This window comes from Camelus dromedarius, chromosome 1 (genome assembly GCF_036321535.1).
Source record: "Camelus dromedarius isolate mCamDro1 chromosome 1, mCamDro1.pat, whole genome shotgun sequence".
Taxonomy (NCBI): Eukaryota; Metazoa; Chordata; class Mammalia; order Artiodactyla; family Camelidae; genus Camelus; species Camelus dromedarius.
In genome coordinates, this window is record NC_087436.1 from 111,004,016 (window position 1) to 111,025,030 (window position 21,015).

Sequence of the window (21,015 nt, forward strand, 5' to 3'; positions counted from 1 at the left end):
CTTCATTTTGAGAAATGGAGAATCAAATACATTGTCTCTGGTTGATGAAACATGGAATAAAAGTGTGTTAGATATTTTCAAATTTTAAATCACTGCATTAGTTTGCTAGGGCTGCCCTAGCAAAACGCCACAGACCTGGTGGCTTAAACAACAGATATTTATTTTCTTATAATTGTGGAGGCTGGAAGTCTGAGATCAAGGTGTCAGATTTTGTTCTGAGCCCTCTCGCCTTGGCTTGTAGATGGCTACCCTCTCACTGTGTCCTCACGTGGTCTTTTTTCTCTGCACGCATTTCTATTGTCTCTTTGTGTCCAAATTTCCTCTTATAAGTGCACCAGGCAGACTGATTTAGAGTCTGACCTCAAGGGCTCATTTTAACTTAATCATCTCTTTCAGGACCCTGTCTCCAAATGCTGTCACAGTCTGAGGTAGTATGGGTAGGGCTTCAACGTATGAGTTTTCGCAGGACATATTGCAGCCTATAACAAGCACACGTGTTTAAAAGCACGTATTCAAATAGTGATATAACTATATTGAAAGGTAGGAAAAAAGGGAAAATAGATGATAGTTTGACAGTATCAAAAACTGAAGTCAGGAACCAGTAGTAAACACGTATTATTTAGAGATAGGGAGCTAATCCAGGGTTGCCACATACAGTTGCCACATACAAGTGGTACAGAGTACAATGGAGTATGAAGGTCCTGGCTGACCACAAGAATAACTATTAACATAAATGGTTAAAAAATTGAAAGTAGTTGGCTGTGGAGAACAGGACTGGGATTAAGGAAGTGCAAGGCAGACTTATTTTTTCATTAAAAACCATTCAGTACTAGTTTATTCTTAAATCATGTGTACACATTAGTTTGATTCAAAAAACATAACTCCAATACATAAATAAATGTTTCATTTCTTCTTTGTCTTCTCCCCACTGCTGCCCTATTTGCAAACTTTATTAACTCTTGAATGGACTATGATAAAGTCTTCTAAATTCTTTCCTTTCCTCTAGTACCCTTCAACCTATCCTGCAATGTCCCAGAGGGTTCTGTCTCCAATAAAAATATGTCCATGTCTCCTAAGGAAAAAAACCCTGATTCTAAATCAAAGAAACTACACAGGAAAAAAATCAAGAAATGCTCTTTTCTGGCCATTATCCTATAAGAATATAACATCCTTCTATTTGATTAAACATATGTGATTGCTTTTTTAAAATAGGTCAGACACACTCAAATATCACCAGTTTTGTATGGTTTAGTACGATAGATCAGAGGTTGAACTTGATATGACGCAAATTACCTTGTCTTCGATGAGTTCACAATCTAATACTTGTTAAATTGTCCCCACATAATCTACTTCTTCCTGCAGCTTTTCTTCTAATTCATTAACTGCTTGTTTAAATAAAGCACTTTTTAAATGATTTAAAAACAAATATGACCATGTCATTCTTCTGCTTAAAATATGTCAGTCATCCTGCCATCCTCTGTGTGATGTTCCTTACTTAACCTGGAGGATAAGATCTTCCGTGATCTGTCTCTTGCCTCTCTCTCTCAAGTCTCTCCTCTGATCCCTCTATTATTGTCTATAAATTGTCATTTCATGTCTTCTCAAAACTGTTTGAGGTTTTCCCCATTCATCATACCATAGCTGCCTTTAGTCTTTTTTTTTTTTCTTTACTTTTTTTTCTACCAAAGTATAGTCAGTTTACAATGTTGTATCAATCTCTGGTGTACAGCACAATGCTTCAGCCATACATGAATATACATATATTTGTTTTCACATTCTTTTTCACCCTAAGCTACTACAAGATATCGAATATAGTTCCCTATACTATACAGTATAAAATTGTTTATCTATTTTATATATATATATATCAGTCAGTATCTGCAAATCTCAAACTCCCAATGTATCCCTTTCCAACACCTTCCCCCCTGGTAACCGTAAGTTTGTTTCCTATGTCTGTACTGCCTTTAGTCTTACATCATCCAGTTGGAATGCTCTTTCTCCTTCTAAAATCTGAACTCTCCCCTCCCCTCCAACTCACTGTCTTCATTGGGCTTATTCTCTTCTTTCCATGTCTGAAGCCAAGGTGTCTGGCTCTAGACAGCGCTCATTCCCGGACTTGGTTTCCCTCTCTCCTTTTTGAGCTAGCTCTGTTCCTTGGCGGTGGTTTTATTCTCAAGCACCATGTACTTAGTTGCAAAACGGTTGTAGCACATTTAGTAGAAAAGAGCAAAGGTCTCTCCCAAATCTCACTGTGTCTCTTTGGCTCAGACAAGGTACTATTTCTGTCTCTAGAGCCAGTCACGGTCAGGGACTGCAATCTTCTGATTGGCCAATCCTGAGTCACCTGCTCAAGTCTAATGTCAAGAGATGGACTCAATTCCATAGGAAGCATATAAACTGAGAATAGGAGAGGGAATGGTCTTCAAGAGAAAATTAAGGTCTAATTTCTAAAAGGAAGGCCAACAAATAGTGTGCAACAAGCACTATAGACAAATGTCGTGATCACAGAAGCCAATTCTGTGACTTATCCTGGAAACCCAGCACTTAGTGTAACACTTGACAAGCATTAGATGCCGAAAATGTTTACTGAGTGTTTATGTGTGGAGTATTGCTTCCTGACTGAAAGATAAACTTTACAATAAGGTATATATCTTAAGTATTGATTTTTAAAATTAAATCACCCAATGTATACAAATGCAAGTTGTTTAAGATATTTCTGTGAAAAATGAACAGTGTTTTTATAGCTGTATATAAATTTGCAAAGGAAAATTCTGTCACATTTTTATATATACTGCAGTTTTCTTTGAACTGAGAAAATCATGTAAAATCCATCCCAAAGTAGTTGACATTTTAGAAGGCTTTTTATTTTATTTTTTATCTTTCTTAAAGAGTGCTTGGAAACCAATGCTTTAAAAGAAAATGCTGCTTCGGCAATAAATTTTACATAATCCTCAAGGTGTCAAAATAAACCCCTGGATCAAGGGATTCATAATAGAAAAAGAGCCTGCTTTTTAAACATACAAAAAAAAGTACATTTAAAGACTTATCCTCAAAAGTGATTATGTGCAAGTCAGATTTCTTCGAGGAATAAAGGTGTGCTAACTAGCAGGCATTCTATCTTAGCAACTGAGATTACCCCAACTACATGATGCAACTATTTCATTAGCTGCATGTGAATAACTTGATTCTTCTCACTCTTTCTATTCCTTGTAGAACCTATCTGGGCAGCTATTTAATACTACCAGGCCAAATTCCTTCTTCAGTTCTTCCTGCCAAGTAGTACCATAATTGTCATCAAGATGTGATCATCTGTTTCATATTGCTTTAATTCATACTAAATAAAAGCACCAGAGTGATTTGCCATTTTATTTCAGCTCTTATTCTTGAAGAGTAGAAAATACGTGAAGACTTCTTTTTATTCCTGTTTCAAAATCATGACTGTGAATTAATTAACATTATCCTATTTGATGCATTGTATTATTTGATTGAAGGAAGAAAGATGACTAGAATGGAAAGAGAAGGTGTTCAAGAGAGAGGAAATTGGTTGGGGGAGGGAAAGACTTTACTTAATAGAATATAAGAGTTTTCACAGTCCAGAAATATTTTGCCCAATATGGTAGCCTCCTTCCACATGTGGTTAATCTTAATTGAAATGTGCCGCAAGTGCAAAACACACATAGAATTTCAAAGACAGTACAGAGAAAACAATGTAAAATACCTCATTAAAATTTTATATAGATTATGTGTTGAAGTGAAAATGTTTCAGATGTGTTGGATTAAATAAAATATATTCTTAAAATTAATGTCAATTTTACTTTTTAAATATGGCTGCTACAAAATTTAAAATTGTACATGTGACTTACATTTGTGTCTCACATCATATTTCTGTTGAATAGAGCTGATCCACAATTTATATGCCAAAAAGTTAGAAAGGTCAGAGGTGAAATATGAGATATAAAGTCAAATTTTACAAGCATTCTCAAATAATGTTTTCTGTTTTGACAGGTTAATTCGGAGGACTATTCATCTGTCTCATAGAGGTCAGGGTAAAGTAGGTAAATTTTTTTCAATAAAGTAGCTATTTGGTTTGCCTGTCTGGATATCTAGATTCCCTTTTCCTGCTAATAGTGCCCTCTGTGAAGCCATCTCTGCCTAATTTTGAGGCCATGTTGTTTGGATGAGGCCGATCTATGTTTCTAGAGTTCTTCATGTGACCCAGGCCTAACCATTCAGAATATTCCATTCCCCTGGCCACGATAATTGGCTCAAGAAATTGATAAAAGTTGGTCAACTTTGACTAAGCTGTGTATTTCAGAGTAACTAATAAAGAAGTGGTGTTGCTAATCTGGGGGATTAAGTCTGTAATGAGCACATGGGGAGATCTGACCTAAGAAGGAAAACAGTAAGCCAGAAAGAGAAAGAAAAATGCCATATAATATCACTTATATGTGGAATCTAAAAAAAAATGACACAAATGAACTTATTTACAAAACAGAAACAGATTCGCAGACATAGGAAACAGACATGCTTACCAGGGGAAAAGGAGGTGGGGAAGGATAAATTGGTAGTTCAGGATTTGCAGATACTAACTATGTACATAAAACAGATAAACAACAATATCCTACTGTATAGCACAGGGAACTATATTTGATATCTTGTAATAACCTATAATGAAACAGAATTGAAAAGGTATATATGTATAACTGAATCACTATGCTATATACCAGAAAATACCACAAAATTATAAATTGACTATACTTCAATTTAAAAATTTGAAAAAAACAAAAAGAATGAAAACAACCAAGAGGAAAGCAATGGTAAGAGACAGAAAGAAACAGATTATTTTTGAGTACCTGGATCCATTCTGTGGCTGCAGATATCACCTGGAATTTTTCAGAGTTTTAACAAATTCCCTACTTTAATTAAACAAATTTAAAGTTCTGTTTTTCAAAACTAAGAAGTCTGACTAATATAAAGGGATTAACAAATGATTAAGTAAACAATATGCATTCACAAAATTCAATAAACATTCCTAGAAGTTTGTCTAAGTTTAAGGAACTATTAGGTGGAGGAAGGCACAAAGTCATTATTATTATTATCATTGTCACTATTATTATACTATTTCATTAATTCATCAATTCAACCACCTATCCATCCATCCATCTATCCATACAGTAAGCACTCACTGAGATCCTCTTCCATGCCAGGCATTATCATAGACACTGAAAAAGCAAAGATAAAAATTCAAAGTCACAGATATTGGGACTCTATTTTCTCCATTATTTATGTGCCTATTACTAATTCCTTTTGCTCTTCCAAGTATCCTTCCAATTTTCAATTTTCTCCAGGTCAAGCCTGTTACAAATTCTGCTCCATTTTGCCCCAGGATATTCTTTCTTGGATCCCTCCATCATCCTGCTTGCGTTTGGACTTTCTGGGTCTTCTGCCAGCTCTCAGCTATAACTGTCCTTCCTCACCTTGGGAAATCCTTTGACCTCTTTCTTATGTTGGATTCCCTGTTTCTGTGATCACTTACTCATTTAGTTATAAGAAAGCACTTACCCCAGTAGCATCCTGAAAAGGAGTGCATGGGAGGTACATGTTTTGAGAACTTGCAAACCTGAAAATATCTACTCTATTCCCATAATTGACTGATAGTTTGACAGGTTTTAGGATTCTAGTTTGGAGATCACTTTGAGTTATAATTTTGAAGTAGTTCCATTGTCATCTGCTGGGGAGTCCAATACTACTCTGATTCCTTATTCATTGTGCGTGACTTACCTTTTCTATCTAGAAATTTTTAGAATTTTCTCATTATTCCTGGGATCGTGAAATTTCATGATTATGTGTCTTGGAGTGAAGCCACCCAATCTAGAGGCTTATTTCCCTTAATTCTAGGAAATTTTTAAAAATTATTTCTTTGATAATACCAACCCCTCAGTTTGCCCTATAGTCTCTTTCTGGAACTCATGTCACTCAGACACTGGACTTCTCAAATTGATCTTGAAATTTTCACATCTTCTATTGTCTGTCTCTATATCTCTTTGGGTTTTTTTGATGCTACCTTGAAGAAATTTTCTGTCTTCACCTCTCAACACTGCTATTGAATTTTATCTTAATTTCATCTGAAATATTTTTAATTTCCAAGAGCTCTTTCTTGATTCTTCGTTCTCTGTTTTCCATAGCATCTTGTTTCAAAGTAATTCTTGTTTTAATATTGCAATATCTTATCTTTTGAAGATGCTAATTGTAATTACGTGGAAGCTTTCTTGTGTTCCCTGCATTGTCTCTGTTTTACTTTGAATTTCTTTCATCTGCTTGTTTTGGTCTCTGTCTTTCAAGTTGGATGTTTTCCTCAAATGTCTAAAGATTCTTAGCAGCCAGTGCACATTTATGAGTAAAACATTTTTTGGACGCTCTATGCAAATGGGTGCGCTTTATGACTCCTGGACCTTACTTAAGTATGATCAAACAGATGGCCAGCTTTTCATTAAGGAGATATTCAAGTGTTAGCATGTATAAGTCTTTTCTGTGAGACTTTTGAGTTTCTCTTGAGAAGGATCTCCAATTTCCTGCTAAAGGGTATAAATCTGGCTATGGGTATTATGAGGAGCAAGTAAAGGGAAATTTAGCAACCTTTATTTAGTAAGATGTGTTTAGTCTGCAGCTTTAGCCCCTCCCTCTACTACTTGGAGTCCTCAAATTCATAATCTCTCCAATCCAATTCCTCTAAAGAATAAAAGTCCAACCTCTTGTAGGAGCTGGGATAAAAAGTTGTGGCTGCACATACATGATGGAGAGGGAGTCCAGAAGCAGGGGTAGTTCTCAGAGCTCCTTACACAATCTTTCAACCAATCCCTGGGCTTTTAGCTGACCTCTCACCTCTACCTTCTGTTTTAGGATTCTTCTATTTTCTGGGAACAACGGAGAAACAGAGAGAGATTGGGGAAGAGCAATGATATTCAAAGAGTTGCTGGGTTTTATATTTAGATCTCTTTTTTCTTTCAAGTTTCTGGTTTAGAGGTTTAGAGCCTAATGACTTTAGTGTATAATAATGAGATCAGGTAATTTTGCCTATTAAATTTGAAAGTCTACAATAGGATAATATTAGACTATTCTTTACCTTCCACTGTTGCATAAGTGATTATTCATTATAATTTAAATCTTATTATTGTAATTTAAACCTTCAAATATTCTATAATTTTGACATATTGACTACTAAGTTAAAAGGTACTAAAGTTTTATCAACTTCACATTTTAATTCATATCTTTATCAAGGTAAATCATAGTATAATTTAATTGCCTCATCCTTTTCTACCTTTATTTCATGTCTATTCTCTAGGTAGATATAAATAGGGACTACTATCATATTTTGCTGGTTAAATAAACCTTCCTTATGGTAATATTTTAAAATAAACTTCTTTAATCCACTGAATTTTACTTCGGAGCTTTACTGCTTGGCCTATTTGCCTGAACTATTGGTATTTTGTATTATTTTTATATCTAAATATTTTCTGCATGTTGAAACTGGGGACCCAATCCTAACTATTATCAACAGCATGGGAAAAAATTTCAAATTCATCAGTTGTTCATATTTCAGTTCCTTAAGGCATATTGGTGGGTAAAATGATACACCTTATTCACATAAGACATTGTGGTTTATTTTGTATGAGGAGTTTTAACATGCAGAAAAGCCAAATAATAATTTCTTAATTTGAAACATAACCTCTGTAAAATGGAAACATGCCACCACCTTTTGTCATTGTCTGGACATCAGAGATAAAAAATAACTTTGGATTTAAGAGTAGGTCTTGAGAATGTTGGAGGGGGTGGAATGAAAGAATTCCTATGTCTTTCATGTTTTCTTTTAAAAAATCCCATTTTGCTACCCTTTCATTTCAATTCAGCAAAAGTCTCTTGGGTATCAACTAAGTGTAGAAACAGGTATAAAGAAATGATGAATACCCAGGTCTTGACTTTACAACCTACAGGGTGATAGAGTGGAACAATAGATACATCCATAAATAATTATAATACTTGGAAGAACATGATAAGATCCATGAGAAAAAGTATAAGTAAAGTGTTTTAAGAGCACAGAAAGAAGTATTAGACAAGCTCCGTGAGAGTAGACATCGAGAAAGTATCAGATGGCTGGCAGCGAAAACCCCAGTTTGGCTGAATGGTATATTAAATACTGCGGGATCATGCTTTTTTGTTTGTGTCACTATTTTCCCTCAAATAATCAGTAGTCACTCATGAAAATCATATAAAATACAGGTTCCTCAATTTCTGATTTTTTTCCACAAGGCAACGTTATCACCTTCTTTACTGCTTCCCAGTGTAAAACGGTCGTTAAATTTGGAAAGACGTGTTCAGTTTCCAACTCCATGATGAATTCCCAGATGTAGGTAGTGTGCTACACAAGGGGCAAGCTTTTCACTAAGATCACAAAAGTCTCTGGCCCAATGAGCGGAGTTTGAAAGTAATACTTGGGAAAAGTAATACTTGAAAAGAGGAAGAAAAAAAGAATGAAAAAAATGGAATAAAAATGAAAACAACAACAACAAATACAAATTCCAATTCCAACACTGACTAGCTGAGTGATGTTGGGCAAGTAAACTTCTCTGAGCCAATTTATAATTCCTTCTCTACAATATGCGGATATTAATAACACTACTTATTGTATAAGGTTATGGGAAAGGTTAAATGAATTAATACTGTATATATATGCTCAACAAATGATGGCATTATTATAGCAAAAAAAGTCAAGATTAGGAGTCAAGAAATTTGATCTAATTTGGGGCCTACTGCTTATAAATTTTGTATCTACCTAAATTGCTTACTCTCTCTGGGCCTCGATTTCCCTATCTGAAAAAGCAAGGGATTGACCTAAACAAACTGTACTCTTTCTAAACTGTAATAGCCTAGGTGCTATAGATATCATTTTTATTTGACTTTGAACTATGAAATTGGATTTAATTGGATCAAATTGCCATCATTAAGCATATAATACATTGAAATTTTATTAAAGGCTGAAATGAAAATGATAATAATGAGTTAGGCTGGGGGAATAATTTCAAGGGGACACAAAAAAGAGTAGTGATAGATCAGATGCTATTAACATGTGCCTGGATGTAAGAAAAAATAGATGGTAAAATTATTCAATTTAGATGCCAAGCTCAAAGGTACATGATTCAGTTAAAAAAAAAAAGAAAAAGGAAACATGCTCACCCTAATTTCAGTATTGGTTATCCTGACAGTTTAGGGCCTGAGTCTCCCTAAAATAGCAAAAATTGTATCTGATATAAGATATTTAGTGTGAAGAGGGTAACAGAGTGTAATAGTAATGTTTTAAAAGTATATTTTAGATTTATCTTAAAATACCCTATGGTTGAAGTAAACAAAGAACATGAACAATGAAAATGTGAGATACCACCCTGACAAGAGTGACAATATTGGACCCAATGTCATGCCCATTTTTATGTATACAAAAGGCAATTTTGTAATAGGAAATAGGTAGATATTACAGTATAAAAAATAAAGTGCATCATCATATATTTCTGCTTCTTCAATTTTTATTCCGTCCTTTGAAATGTTATCATTGTTCCCTACAAAAGATACAAAAAAGATGTTGATAATATTTGGAAATGCATCAAAAAGACAAAATCGTTAATCTATTTTATATATCTCTAATTATTTAACCATAGTATTGAAATTAAATGCATCAGCATGTATATCTGAGTTAATGGTGTCCTTACAGTCCAAACTCTCATAAGAAAAAAAAAAACCTAAGAAATCTTGGGCTCATAAACCTGGATGAATCTAAGTTACATAAAATTTAGCATAATATGATTACGTGGCTGATTAGAAATTTTCCAGAAGGGGGCTATGTTCCATGTCCTAATAATTGGTTGATCAAATTTGTCTTTGATTTTTAGATCTCTGATTAGTGCAGTGCATTACAGTTCAGAACTAAAAAAAAATAGCAAAGTGTGATATTTTTAAAGAAGCTGATAAAGTTTACTTAAAAAAAGGCTTTTCAGCATTATGAGTAATTTTATAGTCAATTAAGTCATCTAATAGTTATAAGTTATAATTCCAAATATCTAATTCATACAAAAGGGTTTAGATTTTATTAAATTATAAAACATATATTATTTTGTATTACATGTTGTTAATTCATAATTGAATAGGTATTTTACAATCTTAACTAGTATACTGGGTTGTTTATTTTTGTTGCAAATTAAAAGAATAGCTTTCATTTTGGGTCAGTAACTCAAAAAACATGACTCATCATACACTTCTGTAATTTTAAATTTCTCTACTAGGGAAACATGGGTATTTCAAACAACTCCAATTTATTTGTATGTTTATATCATATTCTCCTAAAATGTACCTTGGATTGGGAATTGACTGCCAAATGACCATACAAATCATGAAATGTAATTTTCCCAGTGGTTAATATCTACACTTGGTACTCTATTCATGTGCTTATAAGTTTTAGATGGATAACAGTGAACTTTGATGGGTATTTATGGTGGTTTGAAGTAATGACCCTAATTTTCTGATATCTTTCTGTATCCATGCCATGAGTAAGTTTCCTCCTAGTCAGACTTTGGGCTTTGTCACATGATTTGCCTTGGCTAATGGGAGAGTAGCAAGCAAACATAATGCAAGCAAAGACTTGAAAAGCACTTACACATTAGTGTTCACCCTCTTGTTTTGCTTGATATGCTACCACTATATAAATGAGCTCAAAGTAGTTTCTGGATAATGAGATGCATGGCTTTGCCCTTCCCATTACTCTAGCAAACAGGGAGCCAAACTCCAGACCAGAGTGAGGCCATCCTAGATCAAGCAGCTTCTAGCATTAGCAGTCCCAGCCAAGATCAGCAGGGCCTCACCAGATAAACAGAACTGCCCATTTGATATGTAGAATTTTGAGCAATAACAAATGGTTGTTCTTTTAAGTTACTAAGTTATGGATTGACTTGTTACACAGCAATAAGTCAATGATACAATATGTATAGGAAACAGACAATAGAACAAAAACATCTTTCCAAAGATCATTAACATTTTTATATCATATATCTGTTGTTATATTAAAATTCCTTTATGAGTAGCTAGATTTTCAGTGTAGGAGACAATCCTGGATATGACCCTCTTTCTATCCTTGATTTTATATATATCCCAAATATCTGTCAAATCAGTCAATAAATATTAGGCACCAACTAAATGCCTGGAACAGCACTAGATGGTGAGAATACAAAGGTGAATAAGCTACACTCCTATCTCTATGTTCATTGAACTCACACAAACGTCAAGTAATCAGATTATTATACTCTGTGATACTTGCCATGGAAAAGTCTTTGCTCTTCAAAGTCAAGCTGAATTCCAAAGTTAACTCTATTTGTGTATTTCATTATATCTGACCATGATCTCCTTCTTCCAGAAATTCTAGTGATATGATATTCATTAGTTCTGTTCATTAATATTTCTATTTCCCCTTCTTTGGGGGAACATGATAGCACTGCACTTTCCCTTATGCAGTAGATTGCAAACGCGGCCACAAATCACTTCTTTCCCTCTTTCCACACTCCTTTGCAATGTGTCTTGCAGCTCTTCCTGTTAAGAGGTAGGATCTATTTCCCCATATTGACACTGGGCTTGGCCATATGATTTACTTAGGCAATGGACCTGGAGCAAATGTAACCCAAGAGGAAACTTCAAAAGTGCTTGTGCATTGAAGCTTGCTCTCTTGCTGCTCTTAGAACCCTGTGACTGCCACCATGTGAACAAGCCAGGGCTAGTCTCCTGATGATGAGGGACACCTGGCCTGGTGGCTCTACTGTCCCGGCTGACAGCTCACCCTCAGAAACAGCTGTGTCGTTGACAGGCAGCTAATCACAAGCACCTGAGTGAGCCCAGGGCCAGCCAGCAGAACTGTCCCACTGAGCCTAATACAAATTGCCATTCCACAGAATTATGAGCTAAACAAATAGCTGATATGATAAGCTTTTAAGTTTTGGGGTGGTTTGTTATGCCCCTGAAGCTCTCTGATATACTGCTCCTGTGAAGTTAGGCATAGCCATATGATTTGCTTCACACAGTGAAATATGTCACTATTGGCAGAAGTCTTTAAGCCCTTGACCATGACTCAGCATCTCCTATGTCTTGTTATGGTGACTGGGGAACTTCCAGATGGTGGGGCTCCATAAACCTGGGGTCCTGAGTAGATATGGAACAGCTCTCCCCACCGTCCCCAATACTGATTTTTGGAGAGCATAGTTTAAGTAAGAAATATATCTTTGTATTAAACCTCTGAGAGTTTGTATTTCTATTACTGGAATATAACCTAGCCCATTCTGGCTAATACAGAATTTGGTACCCAGAAGGAGGTACAGTTATGATAGGAACCCTAAAATATCTAGCTATGACTTAGAAACTAGTGGATGGTGGCAAGGAAACTATTGTTAGAGACCGGGAAGTTGGCAATCCATGCTAGCTGTGGTAAAATATTTGCTAAAACTATTCATTCATGTCTCCCATTCTTCTGCTTTCTAAACAGAAATGTTTACCACGGTTATTTTGCTCCTATCCCACCATTGTATGTTCAGTGCACACGTGTGTGTGTGTGTGTGTGTGTGTGTGTGTGTGTGTGTGTGTGTGTAAGCAGGGATACTTTGTCTTTTCAAGTCTCCATAACAAGAGAAAAGTTTTTTCCTGTTCTAATACAGGGACTACTAAGCATCATCCAGAGATGCTGAACTTTGAGATTACTGCCATTACTGAACAGAATTTTTGACTGTTTCCCTTGTGTTAGGAGTGAATGTATTATAGTATAAGGAGAGTGATCTGTAAATTGGTGACTAGAACGATGGATTGCAGTAATCATTGGTGCTGTTCATCAGTAAATTTGGGTTAATTTTCCTTCTGGCAAAAAGCAGGATTATACTTCCTGCTCCCTTGAAGATAGCATGCCCATACAATTTGCTTTTGTCAATGAAATGTGAGTGGTATTGACTTGTATCACTTTTGGAAAGAACCTGTTTGCTATTCATCTTCCTTGTGCCTATCATGCATGTGGGGAAGAAACTGATTGGAGCCTCCCTAAACCATCTGGCTGCTTGGTGACAATGGCTAAATTGAAGCTCTCCCCACTCCTCCAATCCCTTCCTCCTACAGAGATGAACATGTTGATGAGCAGGAAATAATTTTGTTTTTGTTTTTTTAAACCACTAAAACTTTTGGATCTTTTGTTACTGCACCATAACCTAGCCCATCCTAACCAATGTAGATTACTGTGAAAGTGATCAGGAAAGCTGTAGAGGCTGATCACTTGGAAATTATAATACCACTAGAATCCATAACTGAAACCATCCACTGATAATCTCAAAAGCACCTTCACTAGTGATTTCATTTGTTTCTCCAATTGTGTCGATTCTAGAAAAGATTATGAGATTTCAAATTGTTTTTTTAATTTGTGAAAATATAAAACTACTTCTTGACTACTGAGAGATAATGATGAGGAACGAATACTCTCTCCTACAAAGGAAAAAAAAAAGATGGATAAAGATAAGCTATAAAACAGGGAGGGTGGAACTGAACTCAGAATTCACAGGCGTTTCCAAGAAGAATTAAAACATAGTTCCCATAGATTGATGCATAAATTTCCCGTAATACACAGTACCTCTCAGCAAACTTTGGGTGTCTTAGCTTCAGTGCAGCCTCCTGCACATGTACAGAGAAACATGCACAACCGCTGTGGTGCAAAAGAATGTTAATGGAGTTTATATCTAATCAAAAGCTTTCTCTCTGAAGAAGTATTTTCTTCAGCGTAGCGTGGAATTCATTCCGTAACATTTGTTAAATGCTAAATCCCGTGCCACGCACTGTACTAGGTTCAGGCAAGTTAAAGACGTACAGAAAGTCTCAATGGGTCGCTGTCCTCCAGGAGTTTACTTTTTGTGGAGCATAAAAGTTCCCCCTTTGGAGTTTTCACCCAGCCACATCCAAACCCACATAAACAATTTCCTGCGAAAAGCCCCGCACCTTTTCCCTAATCTTTACAAATATTCTCTCGCTTTCCGAGATGTCATCGCCCTGGAAACTGAAGTCACTGCGAGCGAGCTCTCTCTGGATATTTGGTAGTTATTTGGGAGCAGCCGAATGACAGGCAAGCTCTTTCTCCGCAGTGGCGAGATGACACTGACCCGTCAAAAGCACTTAAAGCACGAAGCGCAGCCCGAACCTTCGAGACCGATAACTCTCGCGGCTTCCAATGCCCTTCTGTCGGAGAGCCCAAGGAAGTTAAGGCGGCTGGGTCAGACCTCGCAACACCTGCAGCGAGCGCACTATCTTGGGCACAGAGAATTGGAGGCTAAACGTACAAGCCGCCCAGCGCTGAGAAGTCCAAGGCCAACCTGCAAGGCCAAGTGTGAAAGGAGGATAGGAACGTGCCCATCTCTGCTGGACTACAAGAACCGGCATGCACCGCGCCGCAGCGGCAAGCTCTGCTTCGGGACCCCCGCGCAAAGGGGCCTGGGAAGTGAAGTCTCCGGGCGGCCGGAGTCGCGTCGCGAAGGCAGAAGGGAAGCGTTGCTAGTCCGCTCCATTAGCACGCCGGTTCCTGGCCGGGCTCCGAGCCTCTCACTCCCGCTCAGGGTTTTCGCGGGCGGCAGGAGCAGTATGGCTCGCTTGAGTAAACTCCTGGGGGAGGGGAGAGAGGGGAGTAGTTGGGGAGGCGGGGTCAGCGGAAGCGGCAGGTTGCTTCCTTCTCCTCACGCTCGCTCCCCGCCTCTCCCTGTGGGAGCGGTGGGAGGGGGAGGGAAGGGCAGTGGGAAGGTAGTGTGACACGTGTCAATCAACCCCCCTCCGGGGGGCGCGCGCTCCGGGGCTCGCGCCGAGGGCTCGCGCCCCTGCCTCGTGCCTGCGCCGCTCGTATGTAAATGAGGGCGCGTGACGCGGGACGCAGATGGACAAGGGAAGAGAGAGAATGGCCGCTGCCGCCGCCGCTGCTGCCGCCGCCGCCGCCGCCGCCGCTCAGTGCCGGAGCCCTCGGTGCGCGGCGGAGAGGAGAGGATTCCGGCGGGAACTCGACTCTTGGCGCCACCGCCTCATGCACTGTGTAGGTAAGAGAGACACGGGCCGGGGCCCCGGCTCCGCGCGGCGACGGCTGCCGCAGCCCGAGGAGTTTGTGGCTGAGGGGTTTAGTTGAATCTCCCGTTCGGGTCAGTTCAATGGGGGAGCGAGATGGGAGCGGCGGCGGCGCGGCGGCTCCGGCGCTCGCCTTTTGTCTGGGGGCTCCTCGCCCGGCGCGGTCCGCTCTCCTGCTCCTCCTCAGCTCTTTGGCTCCCCGGGAACTGTTAGTTCGGACCCGCTCGCCGAGCCCCCGAGGAAACGGCTCGCTCGCGCTCTCCCCGAAACTCCTCGGCGCCCCTCATCGCTCTCCGTCCACCCTGTCAGGAGAGAGGAAGCGGGCCGGCGGGTCGGCGCCCGGGCGGAGGGGAGCCGGCGGGCAGAGCCGGCGGGAGGAAGGCGGGCTGGTCCGCGCCCCCACCGGGCGCACACACACCCCCTTCTCGCCGCCGGGGGCTGGGCCGGCCGACGCGGCCGACTTCTCGGCGACCGGGACCTGAGCGACCCCCGGGCGCTCGCGAGGCGGGGGCTGCGGCCCGGCCCGCGGGGGGCGAGGGGCGGCGGGGGCGTCGCCCGAGGGGCGGGGGCGCCCAACTCTGCCCTCTCGCGCTCGGCGGCGGCCGCGGCGGCGCAGTGTGTACCCCTTTAAGAAGGAGCCGCTCGAGCGCTGACGGTTGGGATTTGAAGTTCTTCCTCCCTCTTTGGAAGTCTGGATGGAGAGGGGGTGTTGCCATGGCGACGGCAACCCCCCTTCTCCTCGCGGACGCCCCGACGACTCTGGTCCTCTCTTACTGTCATGTGATGGACCCTTCCCTGCACAGACACGCACATCGCCCTCCCCACCTCCCATCTCCGTCCTCCTGCTAGTTCGTCTTCCCTTTCTGTTGGGTCGGAATCGTTTTGCTTCAAACTTCTGGGCTCCGGGCTGTCATTCTGCGGGGTGCTGGGGGGTGGCGGGTGGTAGTGGGACCTCCCCACCTTGCCGCTGTCGCCTTTTTTGTCTGAGTGAGACGTGTGCGTGGAGCTGTTAATCCAGCAGGTTGGTTGAGTGGGCATCGAGGGGACCAGGCGGGTCATGGGATGGGGTGTGTTGTGAGTGTTTGTTTTGGAAGGGGTTGGTGGGTAGGAGAGCAGGAGAAGCACTAGGAAGGAAGGTTGCATTGTCTCAGTGGATAGTGGTAGCAGCTTGCTCGACTGGCGACTAAATCTTGGCATTTGGAGTTAAGGAGTAACCTTAGTGCCTTAAGAAAACAACTCTCTTACCTCGTTTCCATCTGTTCTTGCGCCACCTCGCGCCCCCTCTCCTCCCACCCCCCTCAGATTTGTTTGGTTAGCGCCTAGAAGATCTTCCTTGTTTTTCACTAGTGAAAAGGAGCTTTTGGTAGGATAAACTAGTACAACTTCAGCTCAGAAATGTGCACTGAAGAATACGATGCATATTGGAAAATGTACGAGAAGGAAGGTTGCTCTGATTAGGGGCATTTAAGTTATGTTTAATCAATGAACTGCTTTACCCTTACAAAATATGTTTTGGTCTTATCTAAGGAAGCATTCTGGGAAATAGCTTTAGGCAAGTATTCATAAGTGATTTTACCTCTTTAAAAAAGTGTAAGAAAAGTCTCACAGTACTCCTTATATAAAAATTTTAAGATAAGTGTTGTTAGTGCTTCCTGAATACAAAATGGACCCGGTTTTTATAATTGCTTATGTAAAGATCTCTTCCACTGACAACCTGTTTGGAAATTGTTGAATTCGTTCAGATAGAATCAGGCAGGATGATAGCGTTGTAACACTGGCTCACGGTGTCATCGTGTTAAGTTTTGCCGAAGCACGCAGTGATTTGACGATGTCTTTGTCGATTATTATGATTTAGAATACTTTGGGTTTTTCTTTTTTTCTTATCTTCTTACTTAGATGCAATAAGTATGGCTTTATCTCACAAATATTTGTGCTTTTGAAAAATAGTCAAATTTGAATTAAATTCAAAATTAATTGGATTTGATGGACAAAGGGAATTACGATATGTTTCTGTCTTACCTATTTGAATAGCAAGTAGCATTGGAGGACATTGAAAATTGAGTTCATGCTGTGCGTCTAATACGCAGTTTCTATGTTACATTTTTAACGTAATATATACCGTTATAAGGTATTTGAAGGGGATTTTTTTCCTGAGCTCTAACTACATTTGAGAATTGTTTCTCCTAGCCCTAGGCAGGAGACCCAATTAAGACTCATCTCCTGTTTTGTTTTTGTCGTTGTTGTTTTTACACGATACAACTCTCTTAAACAGGATATACACTTGTTGATTGGGTTTTTTCAGTATCCTATGTGTGAAGCATCTGTTCATAGTATGAATTGGGATTAAATGTATTTTGTGTAACTATTTTAAGTTACCTTTCGCTATTACTTTTGTAAACATATTTGCAAAAAAGCCATATTTTTACTTCACATATATGTATGTGTGTGAATGTATGTATATATATACTTATGTGTTGGATACTCAATGCTCTTACTGCTTGAAATTATTTTTTATAAAATATTCTTTCTGCCTTTGGGGAAGAAAATGATCCATAATTCTTATTTTTAAATAAGGTATAGAAATTGTAAGCAGCGTCTCAGGGCTGTACAGCAAATCAGTATTGAGTCAATAGTGAGGTTTCAAATCTCAGTTCTTAGCCTAAATCTTTAATCTCATTCATTTTTTAAATAGCATATATAAAAATTCTAATTTTATGGGCAAAATCTTGATTGTACTAAAGTTAAATATTAACTAGCTAAGACATTTAACTCTTGATATGGAAAATGATGTTTACCTTTCTCTGTTTGTGGAACTCATCTCTTTAGGTTAGATTTGTGGCTACTCTGATTTATTTCAGGTTTTTCTTTGTTTATGGTTTAATTGAAGAGTTGTCCTATAAGCTCTGTGTCTCAGTTAATAGCTTTCTTTACAATGTGGTGCTTTTTACAGTTTTTCTGTAATCATCCTATACTGTAATTTTGAGTATGCTTATCTAACAAATGTTTGAATGCTTGTTGGGTATAGTGAATAGTATCCTACTGCTCAGCATGATATTGAGTGATAACAGATACTGTTCTGGATCTTATGCAATACATAATATAACTAGTATCTTGTAAGTCATAAAATTTAAAGCAAAGTCTAGGGTAAAAGGAATGAATTAATATATTTTAAAACATTATCAGAATTTATATAGTCTATTAGGATATTTGATCTGGGAAATAAGGCAAGTTTTTTGTTTTGTTTCTGTTTTAACTTTTAATTTTGGTATAATTTTGAAATTATGAGAAAAAATTGGAATAATACAGGGAACCTCTATATACCCTTACTACATTCACCAGTTGTATTATATTTTACTTTATTTGCTGTATCATTCTTGCCTTATATCCATCTATTTTTTTTTTCTGAACCATCTGAGGGTAATCTGGAGACACACATTTTTACATCTAAATTCAGTTATATTTCCAAAAACCAAGGACATTGTCTTACCTAACCACAGTGTAGTTATTAAAACCAGGAGATATAACATTTACATACTATTAATAGCACTATTATCTAATTCATAATCCATATTCAGATTTTTATCTGTTAGTCTATATTATTTATTTTTTCCCCAGCCCAGGATCATACATTGCATTTGGGCATCATATCTCTTTAGTCTCTTTACTGGAATACTTCCTCAGCCTTTCTTTTATTTATTGACCTTGACATTTTTGAAAAGTACAGGGCAGTTATTTTGTAGAATATCCCTCAGTTTGTTTGTCTGTTGTTTCTTCATGATTAGATTGGTTATGCATTTTTGGCAGGAACATCTCTGAAGAGATGTCTGACCTTCTCAGTGCATCATATCTTAAGGTTCATGATGTTGGTTTGTCCCCATTTTGGTAATGGTAGCTTTGAAAATTTAGTTAATGTGGTATTCTCCATATTTTTCCCTGAAAGTTATTATTTATCCTTTTGTAATTAATACGTAATTTGTGAAAAATACTTGGAAGACCAGGATATTTACATAGTCTCATCAAAATTTCACTCATAAGTTTTAACATCTGTTCATGATGTTTCTAGCTTCATTTTATAGCTAGTAGTTGATATTCTGTCATAAAGCAGTCTTTCTCATCTCCATTATGTATTTTTTATTTATTCAGTTATTTTTATCAGTATGAATTCAGGGATTCTTATTTTATTCAGTGGTTATTAAATCCATTACTGTCATTATTTTGATTCCCAAATTGTTCCAGATTTGGCCAGTGGGAGCCTCACTGAGCTAGTTCCAGTGTTTTTTGACAAGTCACGTGTCTCCCCAACCACTCCCTGCCTAATGATCTTTTTGAGCACTTCCTTCCTGCCAAAACAAGATATTCTGGGTTCATCTTGTACTTTACCTGTCCTGGCCCTGACATCAGCTATTTTTCCAAGGAGTTTTCCATTCTTTTTAGTGGGAAACAAATAAATAAATTAATTAATTAATAAATTTATTTTAAAGCTATTCTACAGTTCCTTTCCCCACCCCCATTTTTTTATTTAAATAAAGTATAGTCAGCTTAGAATGTTGCATCAATCTCTGGTGTACAGCACAGTGTTTCAGCCACACATACACATACATATATTCCTTTTCATATTCTTTTTCATTATAGGTTAACTACAGGATATTGAGTGTAGTACCCTGTGCTATACAGTAGAAACTTGTTGGAAAATACATTTAGATACCAAGATCTGAACAGTAGGTTTCAGGACTGTTGTTTAGTTCTGTTTTTCTGATACAGAACCTCATCATCAGTGTAACTGATTTGCCTAAGGTTACAACAGTCAAATGACAAAAGGCTTGATTAGAATGATTTCTATAAACTCCAGCGTCTTTCCAACATACCATTGTTGTCCAGTGAAAATATAATGTGTGCCAAATATATAATTTAAAATTTACTAGTGACCACATTTAAAAACACATTTGATTTAGCCTAATATATTAAAAATATTTTAACATTAACCCATATAAAATTGTTGAGTTGGCTTACATTCTTTTAAAAATATTAAGTCTTTGAAATCAATTTTTTTTAAGCATATAGCAATCTCAGTTTGGACTAGCTACATTTCAGGTGCTTAGTAGACTCATGGCAAGTGGATACCACATTGGACAGCACAGTTCTGTAGTGTGGCTTCATCCAGCTTTTCTTTTTTAATTGAGTTATAGTCAGTTTACAATGTTGTGTCAATTTCCAGTGTAGAGCACAATTTTTCAGTTATACATTATCATACGTATATTGATTGTCACATTCTTTTTCACTGTGAGCTACCACAAGATCTTATATATATATTTCCCTGTGCTATACAGTGTAATCTTGTTTATCTATTCTACATATGCCTGTCAATATCTACAAATTTTGAACTCCCAGTCTGTCCCTTCCCACCTCCCTCCCCCCTGGCAACCACAAGTTTGTATTCTATGTCTGTGAACCTGTTTCTGTTTTGTATTTATGTTCTTTTTTTGGATTCCACATATAAGCGATCTCATACGGTATTTTTCTTTCTTTTTTCTGGCTTCACTTAGAATGACATTCTCCAGGAACATCCATGTTGCTGCAAATGGCATTATGTTGTCGGTTTTTATGGCTGAATAGTATTCCATTGTATAAATATACCACCTCTTCTTTATCCAGTCATCTGTTGATGGACATTTAGGCTGTTTCCATGTCTTGGCTATTGTAAATAGTGCTGCTGTGAACACTGGGGTGCAGGTGTCTTTTTAAAGTAGGGTTCCTTCTGGATATATGCCCAGGAGGGGGATTCCTGGGTCATATGATAAGTCTATTCCTAGTCTTTTGAGTTATCTCCATACTGTTTTCCACAGTGGCTGCACCAAACTG

General features: G+C 38.3%; 1 protein-coding gene across 9 annotated transcripts in view; it reads left to right on the top strand.

Annotated features, from left to right (window-relative positions):
• The first annotated feature begins 14,829 nt into the window (after positions 1-14,829).
• Positions 14,830-21,015, top strand: part of LCORL (ligand dependent nuclear receptor corepressor like) — a 154,291-nt gene continuing 148,105 nt past the window's right edge. For 3 of the 9 annotated variants that reach the window (XM_031436815.2, XM_031436820.2, XM_031436819.2), the window contains exon 1: positions 14,843-15,131. In XM_031436815.2, coding sequence (XP_031292675.1) covers positions 14,975-15,131 — 157 coding nt within the window. In that variant the 5' untranslated portion in view covers positions 14,843-14,974. Of the gene's footprint in view, positions 15,132-21,015 lie in introns of all 9 variants that reach the window. The other 6 variants (XM_031436817.2, XM_031436816.2, XM_031436803.2 and 3 more) reach the window with 5 other exon arrangements.